The following is a 19,384-nucleotide window of genomic DNA, read 5'->3' on the forward strand; positions in this document are numbered from 1 at the left end:
CCACATGGGCACTCTTGGCTTCCTCTCCTCTGAGATGTGTAAGGAGCTGAAAAGAAAAAGACCCTTGAACCATGAGAAAAACAACTTCTCCATGTGATTTGAAAACCACAGCAGTGGCTTACGGAGGCCATTTGTTTAACTTCCTATAAACCAGGAAAACCTATGAAGGATCATTCCACCTTTCATGGGGGCTGGTGCCTTACAGCTGCAGAGGTTTTTTCCCTCAACACCACTACAGGCATTACACCCTGGAGCCACAGCAGGAGTGGGGTGAGGAGGAAAAATAAGGGGTTTTTTTGAGACACATTTTGAAAGCTCCATTTTTATTTTGTAGCAGTTAAAAAATGCTCAGATGAGCCCAGGAGGATGGGATGATGTCCCATTTGGAAATTGGGTTTATCCTGTTTTTCTTGCATGATGGAGGGATGCTTCAGGTAAACCTTGTCAATCACTGAAGCAGGGATTGATGCTGGTTCATTTTGACATTGTGACATATTATTTTGTTGCTTTTTGGTTACTTTTATAATTTTGAAAAATTTAATAAAATATTTTAACTTTGCTACAATTAATTTTTCCCTTCCACTTGGCCAGAGCTAAGAGGGATCTTGGATAGCTGCAGCAAACATGAAAATGATGATACCTGTAGAAACCGGATCTGAATGAAAGAGCTGCTCAGATGAAACACTTCCGATGCTTGAGCTGAATGACAAATGTCACTTTGGGGGCTGGAAAGTCAAGTGGCAAGACAGGGGGAAAGCCTGACCTGGATTGTGATCTCTCGCAGCCCTGTGGCAGGTAGCAGAGGGGCCGCCCGCAGCTTCGGGAAATCCCATTTGCTCACACAAGCCAGTATGAGAGGAGCTGGACGCTGTTAAGACACGAGAGGTCTGGAGAGTGGTGGGAAGAGGGCCTGGGAAAGCACCTAGAAAGATGGAAAAAACCTCAAAAGTGCTGTCCTCGGGATGTGTAGGAGGGACCATGACAACCCCTGTGCTCCCTGCATCACTTTAGAACTCGACGAGGGAAGGCAGTGATACTGACAAGTGAAAATTGCAGCAAAAAGGAAACGCTTTCTCATGCAACTTGCAGTTGATTTCCTTGCAACTTGCAACGAAACTGTAGCGCAGGAGGCCTTAAGGCTGCGGGTACACAACTGAAACGTTGGACGTCCACGTGGGTAACCAAGACTTCCCCGTTACCGCCAGTCGGGGCTGGCTTGAGGAAGGGGAGAAGACACCCCGTCCCGTGGGACGAGTCCCGGTGCGCGGGGAGGGGGCGGGCTCCCACCCGGGACAGGGACGGGACCGCCCGGCAGTGAGGGTCCCGGCCGGGGTCCCGCCAGCAGATGATGCCCCGCTCCAGATCTCCCCGTATGGCTTCGCCGGCCGAGGGAGGGGGGAGAGGCGGCGGAGGGCCGGGCTTGAAGCACATGGGGAGGGGGCGCCGCCAGCGCTAGCCCGGGCAGCGCCACGCCGGCCCCGCCGCCTCCCCGGCGTCATGGGAGGAGAGGGGAGCGCGGCAGGGAGCCGCCCGCCGGGCCCGGGCATTGGCGGCGGCGCAGCAGCGCTGGCAGCGGCGGGGCCGGGAGCCGCCGGCCGCCGAGGGGAGGGGTCCGGCTCCGTGCGGTCGCGGCGGAGCCGGCGCTGCGGCAGCAGCAGGCGCGGCGGGGCGGAAGTCCTTTGTTGCAGCGGCAGCAGCAAAAGCAGCAGCGGCGGGAGCGGCGCGGGCAGTTCCCCTTCGGCGGCCGCCACTTCCCCGCGCCGCGGGTAAGCGGGGCTGCGCGCCCCTCCGCGCCGTGTGCGGGGGCCGCCGTCGGGCGCTGGGGAGGGGGGAGGCAGGAGGCGGCGCGGCGGCCGCAGCTCCGCCGGCGGCGGGAGGTGGGAAGTGCCGAGCGGCGCCGGCCGCGGCATGGCCCGGCATGGCCCGCCATAGTGGCGCGGGGGGAGCGGCGCTGCCAGGTAGGGGCTTTCCATCCGCGGCCGGTCCCTGGCGAGCGGCCGCCGCCGTGACCTTGCGCCAGGCGGCCTGCCGCGGCACGGTACAGCACGGTATGGTACGGCACGGCACGGTACGGTACGGCACGGCACGGTACGGTACGGCACGGCACGGTACGGCGCGGTACACCACGGCGCCGCCCGGGCTGCGCGGGGGCCGAGCGGTGGTGGCGCCGCGGTGGCGGGACCGGCGCGGTTGTCCCGCGTTGCGCGGAGCCGGGCGAGCGCGCTCCACCTGCGGAGTGGCGGAGGGAGGAGGGGAGCGCGGGTGCGGCGCCCGGCGGCGGGGCCCGGCGGAAGCGGGTGGGGGGATGCCGGGGCTCTCGGCGGGGAACCGCGCTGAGAAACGAGAAGCGGCCTAGGGAGGTGCGGAGGCGCGGGACCAGGAAGGGCACGGCGCTGCCAGGCTCGCTGCAGCTCTGGGAGTCACGTTAAACATCCCCAGTGCCGTTATCGCCGCCGAGCTCTGTCCCCCCGGCAGCAGGCCAGCGGGTTCGGGCCCTGCTCTCTCTATTCTGAAAACAAAACTTCGAGCGAGTTGCAGTAGTTGAACCAAGAACTGAGTGGAGCTACAGCCTGGAGAGAATGCTCCACCCTGCCAGGCAGCAGACTTGGGTTTCACTCGGGGCTGGCAGTGCCCAGGATCGCCTTGGAGGCGGCTGGAAAGGAAAGGGAATAGTTTTGTCACATAAAAACAACCCTTGTGTTGCTCTGGGAGCAGTGTCGCAAGTCTCGTTCCTCAAAGGATAGAAAGGTAGCAAAAGGAGTAGAGGGGACTGAAAACGCTGTGTGTTTGGGGCTAGAGTTTTATTCTTTTCCATTTTCCAGGATTTTTTGTAACTCAGACTCTCAAGTTAGCCCTATTTGTCAGCTGGTAGATGAGTGCCGGTTCCTCTTGACACGTAGGCATCGGTAAATTGATAGCATGGGTTGGATGCTGTGTAATATTTGGTATTTACTGCCGGCTTATGTCATTTGCTTGCATTATTTTCCTTGCACTAGAGTATTGCAAGCACATTCTGCAGATCTATCCAGGGCTGCAACAGTGTGGTGTTCCTTAGGCATTTAATTACATTAAACAAACATTCCTTTAATTAAAGGTGTTTGTTTAACATTCCTCATTACAGCTCTTGAAAAAACCCACACAGCAGCCATGAGCAGGGGGCATGCAGGCTTCTCATTTTTGCCAAATTACAACTTAAGCTTTCATGGTGAGCGGGGGAGAGGTGTTAAGACCATCTGGCTGTGGGGAAAACTGGCCAAACACGAACGGTTGCAGCGCTGGCAGAGATTTTCTTAGCAGCAGCACAGAAAGTTGACAAGGTCGTGGAGAGATTTTTCAGTGACAGTGATTTTTCAGGCCATAAAACCTGAGGGGGAACAAGTCGTATTAGTTGCACTCTGCTGCTGTTCGAGGTAGCAGTGAACCAACAGGCACCAGGGGTGTGTGTGTGTTCACAGACTGCTACGGGAGGATGCTGGTAGTGAAGACATGGGTTGGTGTGGTGTGGGAAGCTGGGAGAAGTAATAGAAGCCCCTTCTTCCTCGTTGCCTGAACATTTTGTGTGCAATAAGATCGCAGATGCTTCAGCTCTGCTTACACAAGTCTTGTCTTCATCATGATCAACCGGTGTTGTCATTGGCACAGGAATTTGCAGCAGTTACATTGAGTGCTCATACCAACCAGTGATTTGGGTTTTTAGATGCTTTCTTACTTGAATGTGTTAATTGCTTCTTTCACAGATTTCCACTGTTGCTGACAGTGGAGAGCCCTGAAAGTCCAGGATGCACAAAGCCTTAGTAGTTACTTATCATCTGTAAGGAAACAAAATAGCTGTTCAGAATTGAGAAAATGAAAGTTTCCTGATAAAAATTTCAGTGTCCTTTCCCTTAGTTGTTACAGCTGGACCTCTCACTAGAGTCCTTCCAGACCTTGCACGCATGTAGCATGAGGCCATGTGTGCATTTTTCAGTTTGACCAGTGGTTACCAGTGGTTGGGTTATGCTGCCCTCCCTCTGCTTGGTCACAGTGTACACCACCACCTGAAGAGTTCTGCTGCAGACCTAGTGTGTGGGCACAGTAGCTGACATCCATCTATATCTTCAGATTTGTCTTGTATTTTTTTCTTCGTGCATGTTGTGCCACTGCAAAACTCTCTAGAATTAGCTGGCTGTTGCTTTTTCCCCCCATATTAAAGTTGTTTCATTGGATGGAGACTTTAGTGGCTTTATCTTTTTTATGTGCTGCAGGTAAAATGTGAAGCATTTAAGACCAGAAACAGCCAATGAAATCTGTAGCTGAACCTGTGTATCACAAGTTACTGTGCTTCATTCATATGCATCCAGCAAGTTGTTATGCCAAAGTGCAACTTGTATGTAACCAGGGATGCTTTCCTGGAAGGTACATGTATCTTCATTTGAGGGTTGCAAGAGATGGCTACACTACCAAGATGCCTCTTGAAAGCTCTTGAAAGAATGTGGATGAAAAGGCTTATCTTTCTGCTATGAGGCATAAATGGGGTGTCATAATTTCTTCCCCACTGATAGTTTTTTTTAAACATATCATTACCTTGTTGCCTGACAACTTTTTACGACTGTAAAGGTGTCAGATAAAAGATAACTGTGACTTTCTAGATTTATACTCTGTGGCTAGCAAGTTAGTTTAAAAGGCTGTGTAAGCTCTCTCTGGTACTTGTACTCCATAGATCTGATATAAAGGTTTTGAGATGGGGCTTTAGTGCAAACTCTATTTTCTTAATTTATTCACCAGTGGTTTTCTGACACCTTATTCCTTTTCTTTAGAGGAGTGTTCTTACCTAAGAGCATGCAATACATCTTAATTCTTAATTAGCACTGAGAAACTTGCTAAACTTTGGCTAAATTTTTTAATTAATAATTTGCTAAATTTTGACAGCTGTTTCTCTGTGGACATGGATGCTGAATAAGCGGAGACCTGCCTGTTGAGTTGGGGATTGAGTGGCTCCACCAGCTCGTGGTTCAGGGCTTTGAAGCATCTTACCTTTCCCCGATTCAGTAGCCTGAGTGTCAGCTGAAACTTGTTTCTATATGTTGGCCACAAGTCTGTTTAAAATGAGTTAATTCAGCCATCAGGATGTGTCTGAAGATGAGTATCTACTTCATTGGAAATGGCTTCACAACTAGCATGCTTGAAGGCAGCTGATTGGAAGGGCTATGGGAGGAGGATAAATTATACATTCAGTCCTTTGTAGCCTGAATAATGGAGCTTAATTAGATTTTCCCTGGCAGTACATGGAATTCCCATAATTGTTTTAATTCATGATCAAGGCTACGCTTGCAGTGCAAACTGCATCTTGCCCATTCTCGCTGTTGAGGTGGTCACCTGGCCACAAGGTCTTTGCTGTTTCTGCAGCATTAGTGTAAACTGAGTGAGGAGCCTTCTTAGACTACACAGTACTTGGTGTCTTCCTGTTAAGTATGTCCAGTTAAACTTGGAGCCTGCCAACAGCTCCATGGTCAGTGCACTAGCTGAACACCTAAGTTTCTTAGGCATCACATGGAGAATTTAGACATGTGTACAATTTTCTCTTGAGCATCTGGGGACTGTTGTTTAGGAATCCAGGCTCTGTGGTGGATCTGACCCACAAAGGCAAATTAACTCTTTAGGGAGGAGAGCTCTTTGGAACCCGTGCCAGGTGGGATATATGGTATCAGACTGGAGTGGGGAATTTGCTTTCTGGTGCCTGTGTGCTTGTGTTTTTGGATAACTGGGTGTTGTTTTCTTGAGGTTTTCCAGTCTTATTTTCTATTAGCACCAAATTCTCCACTCATACATTATACTTTTGTCCAGCCTGCTCTTGGTTCCAAAGAAAAACAGCCAGTAACTGAGCGCGTAAGTGCTCCGTTTTGCCGGCTCAGCAGTGGAAATGCTGGGTTTTGAAAACCACTTACTAATTTTAGGAGCCAAAAGACTCCTTAGTTCTGAACCTTGTGGTATGTCTTTTTTAAAGACAGCAAAGTTAGCAAAAGAACTTTACCAGTTCTTTGCTTTAGGACTTTTTTTCTTATTTAGTCTTAAAACATCTCAGAAAAATTTGAGGGTGAGGAAATGAAAAAAAAAAACAAAACAACCCACATGGGGCTGTAGTAAATACCTGTTCTTTCTTGTTAGCAGACTTCTAAACAGCATGTTTGGGTAGTGTAATAGTGCATATGACCTTGTTCACGGTAACATCTCAATAGTAGTAGTATCTGAGAACTGACTCAAAATACCTGGTAGCAGACAGACAGCTTGAATCAAAGCGTGTCAGTGTGAAAAATAAACATCTATTAGGAAAATAAAATGCCTATAGAGACTTTAAATTTGAAAATCAGAGTAATCACACCTGACTCAAATATCTTTACTTTTCATATCAGATGCTTTTCTAGCTGATTTTTTCAGAACACCTCCTCAGTGTTCACTGTTGCTTACACTGCAGCCCATTACTGTATTCAATGCACAAATCGATCACTGCTGAAGATGGAGTTACGTGCGTTCCTTGTGGATGCGAGTTGTTTGTGACTGCAGTATTCGGGTGCTTCACAAAAGCAGTGTGCTAGTCCAATCAGCCAGTGGCTGGCATCTCTCCTGTTTTTGAAATAGAAGAAAAAGTTAAAAATACTTGCAAATTTTGGATTGACAAACTTGCCTGTGTAAAGCTTTAATTTTCCAAGATACTCAGTGATTAATACATACAGAGGATAGCTCTCGTTGGCCTCAGTTGATGCTGATAATGTTTCACTGTGTGAGTAAATTGGACACCAAAAAAATGCAAGCCAGACAACTAAAAATAAAAGGTTGAAATGACCTGTTCTGGCAGTGATGGTGGTGGGATGCTGTTCATTGCTGTGAGAGTCTCCTTTTTGTTCTCCACTCCCATTTGCTTCATATCTCTTGAGTGCAGTGCTGAATGAGCAGTCCCCTTTCAGCTCAGCACTCTGCTCAGAGGCCCAGCTGGCCTCTTCCTGCTTTCCCCATTAACATAGGCTTTCCCTCACATTCTTACATTTCCTAATCTCCCTGTGTTTTCACAAAGTCCTCTTCTGGGGCTAGCTGTCATCACCCAGAACAATGCATCTTCTTGCCTGCGGGGTGAGCTTCCACCTTGCAGCAGTGCAGCTGGGCTGGAACCTGGCTGGGAGGAATGGGACCAGAGTAGCAGCAGGAACAGGCTATTTCTCTCACTGTTGGAGCTTTTTATGTCCTTGGCTGCATCAGAAGGAGCATGGCCAGCAGGGCAGGGGAGATGATGCGACACCTCTACTCTGCTGTGCTGAGGCTCCACTTGGAGTACTTTATTCAGCTCTGGGCCAGCAACATAAGGACATGGAGCTGTTGGAACAAGTCCAGAGGAGGGCCACGAGGATGATCAGGGGACTGGAGCACTTCCTGTATGAAGACAGGCTGAGAAAGTTGGGGCTGTTCAGCCTGGAGAAGAGAAGGCTGCATGGAGACCTCAGCAGCCTTCCAATATCTGAAAGGGGGCTTATAGGGATGCTGGGGTGGGACTGTTCATTAGGGACTGTAGTGACAGGAGAAGGAGTAATGGGTTCAAACTTAAACAGGGGAAGTTTAGATTGGATATAAGGAAGAAGTGCTTTACTGTTAGGGTGCTGAGGCACTGGAATGGGTTGCCCAAGGAAGTTGTGAATGCTGCATCCCTGGCGGTATTCAAGGCCTGGTCGGAAGGAGCTTTGAGCAACCTGATCTAGTGGAAGGTGTCCCTGCCCATGGCAGGGTGTAGGAACCAGATTATCTTGAGGTCCTTTCCAACCCAAACCATTCTATGATTCTCTATCCAGCTACCAGGAGGGATGCTAAAATCCATCAGCAAGTTGTGGTATAGAGCAATCTCCAGCAAGCCCTGCTGTGACTTTGTGGAGGTGACACATAGTATCATGGAGTGGTTTGGGTTTGCATGAGCCTTTAAAGGCCATTTAATCCAACCCGCCTGCTATGAGCAGGGACATCTTGAGCTAGATGAGGTTGCTCAGAGCTCCATCCAGCCTAGCCTGTAAGGGATGAGGCATCTACCACCTCTCTGGAAAACCTGTGGCACTGTTGCACCACCCTCATAATAAAAATTTTATTCCTTGTATCTAGTTTGTATCTACCTTTTTGGAGTTTGAATCCATGGTAGAGCTCTGCACAAAAGGAGGGTTTCATCATGGGTGGGATGGCTCAGGCAGGCCCAGATGTATAGAGGAGCTGCAAGAGGGTTAAATGCTCTCAGCGAGGCTGTAAGCTGAAACTTTAGTAACTAGCAAAAGTCTTAAGTATGAATAAACTGATAATTTCTGTCTTCTCCCTGTCAAGCTTATATCTTGGCCAGATTCTGGCAGATTTTTATATCATGGCAACATAGCCAAGTCATAGCACTTTCTCCCCTATGAAGTCCCTCTTCAAAGATTTTGGAAAAGAAACTTTTTTAAAAGAAAAAGAAATAATGAAATAATAAATGAAAGCTTTTTTTCTAGCCTCATTTTTGGACCCATTTTGACTGAAATTTTCTATGAAGTTAAAAAACAGAACGAATCAGTCCAAAGCAGACAATTCCAAGGGGAAGTTTTGCCTTTGCTGGTTGAAATATGTCGAAGTTTTAAATAGCCCAACACAGGCTGTCATAGTGGGAAGTGCTGGCAGCTGTAAATATATCGTTACATCCAGCAGGTTAATACAGCATCCAGATGGAGGATGCCAATGCTTTCATTAACATAAATAACTTCAAACACTCTCTATTTTAATACCTATGTGTAGTACTACCACAGGAGAGCCTGGGTATCTGAGCACCTTGCTGTCCCAGCCAAGTGACCTCATGCTCCAGCTGGCTTTTTCCAGAGGGCTGGTTGGAGGTGGGCATTACCAGTGGGTCATTGTGTACTGGGACTTGCCCTGAAGGCTCTGCAAGAGTTCCCCTGCCGAAAGGAAAATATATTTCACCTTTTTCAAAGAAGGAGGAAATGTGGAAAATTCTGATGAGTTTGCATACTGTCGCTCTAGTAGCTGACACATCATTCCCACCATTTGGAAAAGCCCTGGTCTGCAGGTGTGTGCACATAGTTTGTGACCTTCTTTTTGGTCCAGCCTTGCTGCTTGTACTGCTATTTTGCTGTTGGAGGATGTGATGGAGTACTTTCAGTGTAGGACAAAAAAAAATTTGTATGAAATTTGCCACTTTATGAGGATGAGGAGATTAAAACGAGCTGTCCTGAGCCTTTGCTTGTCTTGATGGCAGATCATGCCAAGAGGCCTGTGATGCCTTAGACTGCATCTTTTAACTTTCTTTTGGTTTTCACTCTTATAATGTGGAAGTTGAAGTCAATTCTTTGTCATTATGCAGCTGCTGTTCTTAATGCTTGATACAGTATACTGAGTTGCATGTAAGAATCTAATGAAATACCTCAAATCCAAAAACAGCACTTGGAAGAATATGAAGTGCACTTTTATGATTACTTGGTGTTGAGAGGTTTGCTGTTTTTCACACAAACACCCAAATATGTCCAGTGACTTAGACTATAATCAATTTCTGTAAAAAAGGTGTGAAGTTGTTTCAGAGGTTATCCTACTTTGAAAGCCACCCTTGTGCAAGTAATTAAAAAAGCCATTATATTCATTCCATGCCATGAGTTGTATTTCTGCAGTGAACACCATTGGGCCAAACTGGTCAGAGAATTATATATTGGCAGGGTGCTTGCCTTGAGTTTTGGGCATTGAGAGGATTGGGTTGAGAGCAGAGGAGCACAGCTGCCATGCAGATGCTCATTGTCTCACTACAGTTCAACCCAAATCATAAGGGTCCTGTTGCCAGACAAGGTCTTGTGCTGGTGGTGATCCGTAGGTGGTGCTATATGAATAGTCAGCAGGGAATATTACCAAGTGGGGTGAGAATGTTCTTGTCTTGAAAGCCTGAGAATGTTTCTTCCATGGCAGTCAGTCCTTCATGGAATGAAGGACTTAACATTAGGTTTGCTACTAAACAAGCCAGGCCACACCTATGACTTGCAAATTCAGTACTAATTGGGGAATTTAATTTCTTCACCCGTTTCTCAGCCTCTAGGAGATGTAAGCTGTTAGGGGAAAAAGAATAGAGAGCAATTGTGTGTGTATTCTGTTTAAATTTTGGACAGTTGAAAAAATTGAGTCATAAAATGCCATTTAATATATGCTGTTTGCTAGCCTATCTATTATTTGTACAAATCTCTTACAGTTGTTTGCATTCTTTGCAATAACCTTGCAAAATGTTAAGAATGTTTGTTACTGCTTTAGGTTTTTCATGTCAGTTAGGGCATTGTTCATATTCTCTTTTGGTTTCTCTCCTCCCTCCCTGTGCAGTTAGTATAATTATGTATGTAGGCGAAGGTTTTCCAAAGTAGGTAGTGACTAGCTGTTGGATGTGGCTGCACTTGAAGTTTATCATCCGTAAATCAAATGCATACCTCCTCTGTATAATACATTTCTTCTGGATGTTTTTGTTAATATAAATTCGTATCTTTTCTTCCTTTTTTCTCTTGAGGACAAATTAGCCCTTTCACCTACAGCAGCCCTCAGCTTTCCCCTCTAGTCTTTCCCCTCTAGTTGTAGACCTTTCCCCTCTAGTCTTTGTCAAGGCTTCATTTCACCATGGCCTCATCTCTGCCTTGCTAGCTTTCGCAGTTCTCCATTGTGAAGTTTTCCTTTGTCTGGTCTCCCATCTATGTGTTTTGGTTATATTACAGTACTCTGAACGAGTGGTTTTGAAAGCAGTTGGAGGCACAGCATGCACCACTTCCTGCCTCTGTGCAGTCAGTGTGGTTGTCACGCAGCTAGCCTGGTCACCATCTGCAGCAGGCTTGTATGTGGGACGTGCCACCACAGCTGGACTGCCCTGCACTTCTGAGAATGCCTTTGAGTTTGCAGTTCCTGGTTTGCAAGATGCTTTGCAGATAAGGTTGAAACTGTCCCTGAGTTGCCCCGAAGAGCAAAAGTGTGTGGATGCAGCTTGTGTGGATGCTCTGCTGACGTATCTTCTCAGGTTCCTTTAATGGGGAGGGAAAGGCTGGTTTGAGCTCAAACTATGTGTTCTATGTGTTGTATATGCCCGTTGGACTGATGGGTAAAAAGTGTAAGATGAGATTTTTTGAAGAGTGGTTATTTACCTCACAAGGTAAGCTTACTCTTGAGAGTCAGCTTACCTTGTATAAATGTTGTCTTTGGGCCATCTTACAGAAGTCTGCCCTGTGAAGTTTTTGAAGTTCTGCATTCAGAATTCATATCTGAAAATCTTGGCTGCAGAACTTTGAGACGTATTTGCTAATGTATATTTTAGCAGTGTTGCTCTGATTGACATGTGCAGTGGTGATGTTTATTAGTTTACTAGTCTTGTAACTCTAGTGGTGAGAACGTGGAGTTATGGATGTTTTCACTGGCATAAATATTTGTAAGTAGTTACCAGTGAAGATCTCCAGACAGGAAGCTGAACCACAAACAGTGTGGGAATAGGAGGACCTAGAGAGGAAAAAGACAGCAGTTCCCCCCTCCGTTTAAGTAGGTTTTGTTACTGTGCTCATGATCTAACAGATGTCTTCTTCTTTATGCAGGGCTATAATTGAAGTACAAGATGGCAAGAACCAGCCACAGCAACTATGTCCTTCAGCAGCTAAACAACCAAAGAGAGTGGGGCTTTCTGTGTGACTGCTGCATTGCTATCGACGATATTTATTTTCAAGCACACAAAGCAGTCCTTGCTGCATGCAGCTCCTATTTTAGGATGTTTTTTATGAACCATCAACACACTACAGCCCAGCTGAATTTAAGCAACATGAAGATTAGCGCTGAATGTTTTGATCTTATTTTACAGTTCATGTATTTAGGAAAAATTATGACAGCCCCCACCAATTTTGAGCAGTTTAAAGTGGCCATGAACTATTTACAGCTATATAATGTACCTGAATGTCTAGAAGATATACAGGATACAGACTCATCTGGTTTAAAATGCTCATCTTCTGCTTCTAGCACCCAGAATAGCAAAATGATATTTGGCGTGAGAATGTATGAAGACACACTTGGCAGAAATGTCAGCGAAGCAAACAGGTGGGGCATGGAGCCGCCAAGTTCAACAGTAAATACATCCCATAACAAAGAGCCTGATGAGGAAGCTTTGCAACTAGGCAGCTTCCCCGAACAACTGTTTGATGTCTGCAAAAAAAGCACCACGTCCAAATTCTCTCACACAAAAGAGCGCGTGTCCCACTCGCGCCGCTTTGGAAGAAGCTTCACCTGTGACAGCTGCGGGTTTAGTTTTAGCTGTGAAAAGCTCCTGGATGAGCACGTGTTAACGTGCACTAACAGGCATTCCTACCAAAGTGCCAGGTACTACAGTACTGAAAAAATTGACTTTAATGAAAAGGACTCTACTTCTAAAGTTATCTCCACACAAACAGAAAAATACAAAGGGGACTCGAGCCAAGCAGTGGACGATTCTTCGTCTCCTGTGTCAAACGTCACAAGCAGGAAAAGCAGCACGGTTGCCTCTGAGACATCAGGTGAAGAAGGAAGTAGAGCCTCTGAGAGGAAGAGGATTGTTATCAAGATGGAACCAGAGGATAATCCTGCTGACGAACTGAAGGATTTTAATATTATTAAGGTGACAGATAAAGACTGCAATGAGTCCTCTGACAATGATGACCTAGATGATGAACAGGAAGAGCCGCTTTACAGGTACTATGTTGAGGAAGAGATCAGAGAGAAGAGAAGTGCTCGGAGGACGTTAAAACCCCGCTTATCCATGGATGAGGATGAAAGAAAGTGCTTGAAAAGTCCGCGGCACCTTAACAGGAAGGCTCCTTCCGTTCAGGAAGATGTGGAGAATGCTCCCTGTGAACTTTGTGGGTTAACAATCACCGAGGAAGATTTGTCCTCTCATTATTTATCCAAACACATAGAAAATATATGTGCTTGTGGCAAGTGTGGTCAAATACTGGTCAAAGGCAAGCAGTTACAAGATCATGCACAGACGTGTGGAGAACCCCAGGATCTGACCATGAATGGTATCAGAAATTCTGAAGAGAAAATGGATTTAGAAGAAAACCCTGAAGAGCAGTCGGAAATAAGGGACATGATGTTTGCAGAGATGCTGGAGGACTTCAGGGACAGTCACTTCCCAATGAACAGCCTTCAAAAAAAACAGTTATACAAGCATTCAGCCTGTCCTTTCCGATGCCCTAATTGCGGTCAGCGTTTTGAAACTGAAAACCTTGCAGTTGAACATATGTCAAACTGCCTGGAGCAAGATCTGTTCAAGAACTCCATGATGGAAGAGAACGAGAGGGATCACAGACGTAAGCATTTCTGCAATCTTTGTGGGAAAGGATTTTATCAGCGTTGCCACTTGCGGGAACACTATACCGTTCATACCAAGGAAAAACAGTTTGTTTGTCAGACATGTGGGAAGCAGTTCTTAAGAGAGCGCCAGTTGCGGCTCCACAATGATATGCACAAAGGCATGGCCAGGTATGTCTGTTCCATTTGTGATCAAGGAAACTTCCGAAAACATGACCATGTACGGCATATGATATCTCACTTATCAGCTGGAGAGACTATATGCCAGGTCTGCTTTCAGATATTCCCAAATAATGAGCAACTGGAGCAGCACATGGATGTTCATCTGTATACATGTGGAGTATGTGGAGCAAAATTTAATTTGAGGAAAGATATGAGATCTCACTATAATGCCAAGCATTTGAAAAGAACATAAGCATAAATACTGTTAAATCATTAAGTTGGCAGCAGAGAGAACACCAAAGCAAGGCATACAGTATAGTACATAAAAAAAAAGTAAAAAAAAAAAAAGAAAATAGGTCTCTTTTTTATTATTTTTTTTAAGACCCTCCTAACCATAGGCGTCTATTTAGGCTCATTAAGTATATAGCTTTGAAAAGCATCATGTGTTTAATTATTACATTTTCACTGTTTCCTAATATAAGTTTCTGTTCTTAATTTTATTGTTTTACTAAGTAGATATACAAATCATTATTTTTAAACTGTAGATTAAAAGCACAATGTTACCCCTTCACTGACTGCTATTAAACAGTTCTCGGATCCATTTCCGTAAGATGAGTGCTTTAATATTTCCATGTGTTGTTTCTTCATGTGCAAATTTTAGATCACAGCCATTAATGTGCAAGAGCATAATTGTTCATAATCCCCAAATTCATTTTCAAGATGACAAAAAGATGCCAAGAAATAATCCTTTGCTCTCTGTCTGTAAGGGCAGAGCTGGCTGTCCTGGTCCTCTGCTTCTTGGCTTTCTTGGAAGGTGTATCCCAGGAGTGAGAGCACATAGGCTCAGTTAAACCTTGGCCATTTGAATTGGTGTATGCAAAGGGAAAGGGAGTTAATGCCTGTTGGGATACCCGAGGAGTTCCCAGCAGAGTGGTCATTTTCCAGACTTGAAGTCCTAGCAGAACTGTATAAGTGATGTTGGCATTTCTTTACCTGTGTGGGTGTATATAACCTGCTTATCCTACTATACAAGGGAAAGGTGGCTGTGGTGGATTGCTAGGAATGCAGAATGGCAATATGCATTGAAGACTCTCTTTTTCAGCCTAGCTGTAAATGGTGCCTTGCTGTTTGTGTTGGGAAGTTAAAAGTGGGATGGATGGGCATGAAGATAGACCCATTGCTTGGGCGGGGAAGGGAATGGGGGGTGTGGCTCATGTGAACCTTAGTCTTTTTGTTCCGTGTTTTCATGATACGTTCTGAATGTTCTGGTTTTCAACAGGAATATAACAAGTCTGCAGAGTTTGCTTAATAAATGTAAAGACATTTTATACCTTTTAAGATTCCTTTCTGATTCTAGTATAGCCCTCATCTGTGTAGGTTGTCTCTTAATTGAATTTAAAAATCCTACTAAGTACCAGCTGACATCAGTTCAGTGAGGCAGTTTGGCCTTTGAGAGAATGACTGCCTTTGACTCTAAGGCACCAGCTGTCTCAGTGTTTGTTAAGTGTGTGATTTTTAATGGGGGGAGGACAGGATCCTGATATGTAATGGTGGAGAAAACTATTAAAAAATAAAACCTTGCAATACTTTCTCCCAGCAGATTTTACTTTATCAGAGAGGTCAGTAATGCTGTTTCCTAGAGAGGGAGGAAAGCAATTTGGATCACCAATTAAGGCAGTTGGACTAGATGATTGTTATAGGTCCCTTCCAACTGAAATACTCTATTCTGTCACCTCACATGCCAGTGGTGGGGTTGAGAATAGGAGCCGGGGCTTTGAGTCTAGTCCAGGGCTTTCATGCGCTTGTCACTGTCAGAGTTGAGTTTTGATCCCTTGTTGTTTCTTGGGGATTATGCGGGGGATTACGATGGGTATTGAGCTGTAATGTTAGGCTTGTTAGAGAAATTAATACAGTTCAGAGTCTCCACTGTAACTTATTTAAATTGGTATGAGTCACCTTGCATTTATTCAGTTCTAAACATGCATTTGAATTTTTCTTGGATGGTAGATGTGTGTGTTTCTGCACTGATGGGGAAGGAGCCTGCCGCCAGACCTCAGTCCTGTGCCAGCAGCTGGCTCCCTAGATGGTGACTGCTCCAGGTGCAGTTCAGGCCTTTAGCTAGTTTTGCCCTAACTGCTCAGTCCTGGTTTTCTTGTATTATGATGAAGTCAACAAAGTCCTGAATAATCCTGGGGCCAAAAAGACCATGGATATGAATGTACTCCAGCATTTCAATTAATTCAGAGCTGCCCCCTCAAAATTTATTCTATGTTCCCCATCCCAACCCAGACTAAAACTCAGTGTGTAAGAGATCAAATAAGTGGGATGGGTATTTTAATTCTTTTTAGCACTGGAATCAGTGTTAAGGTGACTGTAAGATCTTAAAAGACAAAACAGTTAAATATAATGATCATCTTAAAGACGAACTAGCTAATCAAGTGCTGTAGTGGAAGAATTCAGAGGGGGCTAATACACCTCACATGACAGTTCTCTGACATGCATGTTATCCCTTATGGTACCAGCTATGTCTGGATTGGGAAATGCTGCCAAGAGAAGTGGGGGAGAACTGGGAGGTGCTGGGGGAGTTGGCAGAAGGTTCTTGTGGCACTTGGGAGTGTGGGAAGGCTGAGTGGGAGAGGAGATCCTGAGTAGGATGGAGTGGCAAAATCTGGAGGGGCAGGATTAGAGCTGTGCAGTGGGAAGTCTGAGTGGGAGAGGAGATCCTGAGTGGGATGGAGTGGCAAAGTCTGGAGGGGCACAATTAGAGCTGTGTAGTGGGAAGCAAATCCTAAAGGTGGCATGGAGGGGGCAGTTGAAGGAACAGATGAAACTTCCTGTAAACCAGAGTGAGACAGACTCAGCCTACCTGGGGGAGCTGTCAGTCCTGGTTATTAGCTCACTACTGCATGCTCAAATTGCACACCAAGTACAGCCAACTCCTGTGCTGGGGAAGGGATGTGGTGGCACAGCAAAGACTAAATTAAAGACTTCATTGAGAAGGAGGAGGTGATCTCTGCGAACTAAGAGATTGTTCCTCAATACAGTGAAGGGCTAAGGGTGATTTATGGAGACTCATGCTCAGGGTCAGGAGCCCTTGTTTACAGTGTATTAGCCTGAACTTGACCCAAAAACATTTCAGAAAAAAGTGACTTCCTAGTGTAAGTAGACCTGACAACTACAGAAGTTAAATGGATGAACTGGGAATGATGGTATTTATGTGTACTATCAAACTTTATAAACACCCCCGAATACCTTTGTTTTCAATTACAAACTGTGTTGTAGTAGCCTTTCAAAAGAAAGTCTGTTAAACCTTTCCAAATGAACTTGAATTACTGTTTTTCCTGTTCTTGTGAAACAAAACTGAGTGCCTTGGAGTTCACGTGTATGCATGTCCATTGTAGGGCTTAAAAAGAGCATGAATTGCACTTCAGGGAGCTTAAGAGTGGATCTACTTGTATGTAGGCAGAGAAAAGCGGAAAGTAGCCTGAAAAATTATCACAGGGAATATAGGAGAGCAAATCAAAGGTACTAAGGCATAAAGAGGATAGCTTGGCTTGCAAATAGATGGGGAGAGTGTTTATGGTGAGGTGTAAAAGCATGTGGGGGGGAACAGCATGGGACTATTCAAGAAAAGGCCTGGAGTTACAGAAGGAATTTGGTTTTTGTGAAGGGGAAAAGGGGTGGGTGCTCAGGCAGTCTGGGGCTGCTCACTCTTGAGGACAGGGGTGTTCTCCCCAGAATGAGACATCTGCAGGAGAGTGAAAGAATTGTGTTTCAGCACTCCTATCGTGATAAGCATTCCTTGCTGTGCAGATAGAGTGAAAGCAGACCTGAAAAAAATACCAAAACAACAATTGCAGTTGCAATATCTTAGAAATGTTACTGTTACTTGAAAGATAGTGAAGAGCAGCAAACAATACTTCATTTAGACTTCTGTTTCCTCTAACACATTTGTACTATGTCATCATAGCATAGTTCCTTTGCATCTCCCTACTATCCTACGTGGTCTGTTAGAGTGTCAAAGCACTTGATCTTTGAGAGTGGAGGTGTAAGCATACCACGTTCCACAAGGCACAGCCAGAAAGAGAAAGACCAGCTGGATGTTCTGACTTAAGTTTTTAAGTGATCTATTCATATTTTTGGAGGACCTCTCTGTTCTATTGTTCTCCTAACTCTGGCAGTGGTGTGGGCTGCAACCCTGAAAATAATTTGTAAATAGCCAATAGCCTAGCTCTTAGCTTTCAGTGTTTACTGAAAGTTAAGAAGAGGGAATTCATGAAGGCCTGGAATGCACTTCAAAATGCCACAAAAGCTGTTAAACTTCTTTTTCAGTTTCAGAGGAAAAGTTTACATGTATTTGTAAATGCTTATTGGCAAGTTTTGAGTTCAAAGAGTATTTCCCTTTGTGTATGATACTTCTAGCCAACAGGTCTGTGGAGAAATCTTGATTTGAATAGATCAGAATATCAGAATTCTACAAATTTCTGCTTTTATTAGGAGACTTACCTATTTAACAGGTTAATGGAGAAAAGTTCAGCATACTTTTTATTCAAAGTGCCAGACAGGAAATGTACTGCCCAATATATTAAAAATACATTGTTATAAATGTAACTATACTATTGTATTTTAACTTACTAGTGCTAAAGTATCACAAGTATCTCGGCTGCTAGTGAGGATGTAAGTTTGCTCCTGAAGGCAGTGCCACCTTGAGCCCTGGTAGCTCCTTACTCCTTCGCCACCTTGTTTCAGCTCTCATAGCTCTTGTGTGCCACCCTCTCCATTGTCAAAAGCACATATTTAGGTAGCTTCACAATGAACTGAATCAAACAATGGGCCTTTTTTTATTCCCTGTGGGGGTTATTTTTTGGCTGGACCAGTTCCCTGCTGTGCTTTCCAGCTCTATGTCAGATTTAGTGCTAGCACAATAGAAGGGGTGACTGGAGGGGAGAAGTAAGTGGCTGGGAGAGGGCTCATTTGCTTAAACCAGCTGTGCCAGCACATCCTGAGCTTAACTTCATTTCTGTCTCCCCCAAGCATCCTCCTGGAAGCTGAACTCTTACATTCATCTCCTATTTCCTGATAAGGAAAAAAGGCAGCCCAGCCTCTTACATGCAAATGAGACACAACTGTGCTATCTGCCCTCTTTACAAGAACTGGAAACCCTCCTGTGTTCAGTTCATCCTTCAAATATGCTCTGGAGCTTTCTTAACCTTTCTTGAAACAGACTGGTATTCCACGCTACTGGGTTCGTGTGGTTGGCTTGGCCTAAGGCCAGGAACAAGCTGGGCCCCTTGTCCTGCCAAACACCAGGACTGGCTCCCACCTTCCTCTGGTCTTCGTGCCCTCCAGCTGTGGGCCCAGATGCAGCTGTGCTGCTCACACGCTTGGTGGCTGGACCCCTGCTCTCCTACTGCTCCGTGCCCCTCGCTACTCACAACATTCTCTTCTCTGGTCTTGCGATAAGAGGGGCAGTCATCTACTTTCTGAACTAATATTGAAAACTCAGGACAATTCTTTAAGGAGATGCTGATGATACCTGTTACATCCACATATGCCTGCTTCTGACTCCTAAGTGATTTCTAATCTGAAAGGGTTAAAAATCAAATACTCTGATTTCCCTAATTCTCAGCTGGTTTGATGCTTGTCACAGACTTAAAGACGTACAGGACAAAGCATCTCTAATTTCACTTCATAAAAATCTGTTGAAGGCTAGAAATTAGGAACATATTTGTAAAAGCTGACTTTTCTATAGTTCTCAGTTTTCTATGTTTTATTTCAACTTCAAAAAACTCCTAAAATACTGCTGTGCAGTGTAGTCTCAAGACATGTTTTTAGGTTGAGATTTCGAAGGGGGGAGATGCCAAGGACATGTTTTATAAATTGTCTTCTGCCA

At 45.2% G+C, this 19,384-nt stretch overlaps 1 protein-coding gene across 6 annotated transcripts in view; it reads left to right on the top strand.

Annotated features, from left to right (window-relative positions):
* Positions 1–19,384, top strand: part of ZBTB1 (zinc finger and BTB domain containing 1) — a 29,399-nt gene that overhangs the window by 3,151 nt on the left and 6,864 nt on the right. The window contains exons 1-2 of one of the 6 annotated variants that reach the window (XM_031049413.2): positions 1,077–1,173; positions 11,589–14,819. In XM_031049413.2, coding sequence (XP_030905273.2) covers positions 11,609–13,744 — 2,136 coding nt within the window. In that variant the 5' untranslated portion in view covers positions 1,077–1,173; positions 11,589–11,608 and the 3' untranslated portion in view covers positions 13,745–14,819. Of the gene's footprint in view, positions 1–1,076; positions 1,174–1,599; positions 1,767–1,975; positions 2,054–11,588; positions 14,820–19,384 lie in introns of those variants that run through there. The other 5 variants (XM_034062306.1, XM_034062305.1, XM_034062303.1 and 2 more) reach the window with 5 other exon arrangements.

The sequence above is a fragment of the Melopsittacus undulatus genome, chromosome 4, assembly GCF_012275295.1.
Source record: "Melopsittacus undulatus isolate bMelUnd1 chromosome 4, bMelUnd1.mat.Z, whole genome shotgun sequence".
NCBI classification, from domain to species: Eukaryota; Metazoa; Chordata; class Aves; order Psittaciformes; family Psittaculidae; genus Melopsittacus; species Melopsittacus undulatus.